General features: G+C 48.7%; 1 protein-coding gene across 2 annotated transcripts; it reads right to left on the bottom strand.

The window, feature by feature from the left end:
• Positions 1-665: 665 nt before the first annotated feature.
• Positions 666-1,857, bottom strand: LOC123096073 (dormancy-associated protein 1). Of its 2 annotated transcripts, none has more exons than XM_044517669.1 (3): positions 1,539-1,857; positions 1,167-1,365; positions 666-1,042 (listed from the first exon to the last, which is right to left on the bottom strand). In XM_044517669.1, the coding sequence occupies exons 1-3, from the start codon at positions 1,642-1,644 to the stop codon at positions 1,000-1,002; spliced, it is 348 nt and encodes a 115-aa protein (XP_044373604.1). In that variant the 5' UTR covers positions 1,645-1,857; the 3' UTR covers positions 666-999. The 2 variants fall into 2 exon arrangements, with proteins under 2 accessions (XP_044373604.1, XP_044373603.1); XM_044517668.1 differs by having other exon boundaries at positions 1,167-1,371; positions 1,539-1,743.
• Between the last annotated feature and the right edge of the window lie 499 nt (positions 1,858-2,356).

Raw genomic sequence — 2,356 nt, forward strand, 5'->3', positions numbered from 1 at the left:
GGCTATGTTCGATCACCGACCCGTGGCATGATGATCGTCGAACTTGTGTCGTTTTTTAATAATGGGAAAGTGAACTTTGAATTTTGTTGCGTTTGAGGGCCGAAACCTGGGGGCACGACAAGAAACTCGACCCCCCAGACTGAAAAAACCGCCGGCGCAAACGGCCTAACCTTGCGCTCGGGCCAAACGGCTGGAGATTCTCTAGAGATTCAGTGGCTATTGTGATCTACTAAGCGTATGATGAGAGGTTCAGTGGATATTGTGGTCTACTAAGCCTGGTATGATGAGAGCGTTTACACATGTCTATTTTCTTTACAATTGGTCCAGTGCAACTTTTAATCTCCAACAGACAGCGCCACAACCGGTCTTCAAAGCCTAATATAATGTGCGCATTTGCATGTGCCTATTTTCTTTATCATTGGTCACTAATCTAGTGCAATTTTTAATATGACGAGTGAGTTTGTATATGTATTTTCTTTAGAATTGTCGAGTGTAATCTTTAATCTCCAACGGATAGCGGAAGAAGAACGAGGCTAGTATGATTTTAAATGAAACTTTAGCTTTTGTTGACCGTTCTGGTCTGTTTTTCGTTCATTGTACTGCCTATTATTTTCCTTGATAAATATCTTATGGTGTTATTGTCTAAGAAAAATATACCAGAAAAAGGAAAAACTTGCTCTGAGGCTGTTATTGTCTTACCATAGTAGGTGGTTAAACATTAAGAAGAACATCACCACACCACACACACAAGAGAATTTACACATGGAGCGTACACAAAGCACACACATACACCCATCACTCGCTAGCATGCAGCGAGTAGACCGAGGCAAGAAAAGAAAGTTACAAGCACTAGTAGATAAGTAGTACGAAGCTCAAGACAAACTACATGCAGCCTCAGACAGCAACGTACGCTATGCAGGATTAGATAACCAAAAGAGCAGCAAACATGGCGGCGTCGCAGAACTTCCTGTCTTCAATTCTCTGGCCGTCGGCTCTTATTTAGCGGTGGTTGCTCCTGGTCCTGGTCTCGTCGCTGTAAAGCCTGAACATCAAACGTACGTGGCAGCGTTATTATTTCCTGGTGTTAAATATTGCCATGTTCGCCCGTTTCAAGTTCGCTATACTGATTTTATATGATGATGATGATAGATCACGAGCTAGCGTACCAGTCGTAGACGGTGGGGGAGTTGGGCTGCGGGCGGTCGAAGAGGTTGGCGCCGAGGCTTTTGGTGGCCAGGTTGCTCCCGGGGTGGAAAACGCTCCGCCACACGCTGCCGCCACGCGGCGGCGTCGACGACGACGGCGTCACCGGCGTGGTCGGGGTCGTCGGCATCGACGGCGACTGCTTAATCGCCTCCCCTGCAGCTGCACCTCCACCAACATCCATGTAAACCGCCATCAGTTCACACAATAAACCCAATAGATCCTCTGGTTAAGCATCAAATCTCCTTCTGAAAACCACTGGTGCTAGTTCTTACGTTCTTCTCAACATTTTCAGGCCATGTCGGTACCTCTGTGCTAACGTATACGAACTGTACCTGTGTTGATGGCGAGGGGTTGGGTGGCGGCGGCGCGGCGGAGCTTGTCGAGGCCCGTCTCCGGGCGAGGCCCGGCCACCACGTCGTCCCACAGCTTGTCCAGCATCTTGCGCAGAAGTTGGATCTGATCGGTGCAAGAACTTGTGTCACTCGCTTGTAGTACTGCCACCGATAAGATCAAGTGCACTGGCCGACTGAGTTAGGTGGGACTGGGGGGCACTTAAATCATGCAGCGACGGGGATGCGGCCACCGTCAGGTTGCGTTACCGCTCTAGATCACACACGGACACCTGTACACCTACGGCTAGTGTCCAACACAGTGTACTAGCAAATGAAGGATCGGACCGGGGTGTGGCGTGGCCTCTAGAAATCTGCAGGTGAGGATAGCTTGTTTTGACCGGACGATGAGCGGAACCAGCGCTCGGGGTGATAAGATTGGATGACGAGCCCGGACTTTGGACAGTCGTGCCGGATAAGGATGCAGCGAACTGGCCCCACTGCTCGATTGGATTTATATAGAGCGAAAATATCTAAACCTGACTTACGGGCAGCGCAATGTGGCAGTGGGGCACGCGATAGCGGGAAATATATTAGAAAAAGAGTGATGAGAATGGACAGATCACCAACGACACACGTCGACGCAACTCGTACAAAAGACTATGAGATCCGGAGTTTTAACTACGGCGAAGTCGCTGTAGATGCACCGATCTTGTGTCTTTGTATTAAAACCATCTGGAATGTGACATGCATTCTCCTAAATATCTAACCAAGTGTAGCTAAAAGTAACAGCTTGCCATATACTACAGTCTGCAACCAAG

This window comes from Triticum aestivum, chromosome 4D (assembly GCF_018294505.1).
Source record: "Triticum aestivum cultivar Chinese Spring chromosome 4D, IWGSC CS RefSeq v2.1, whole genome shotgun sequence".
Taxonomy (NCBI): Eukaryota; Viridiplantae; Streptophyta; class Magnoliopsida; order Poales; family Poaceae; genus Triticum; species Triticum aestivum.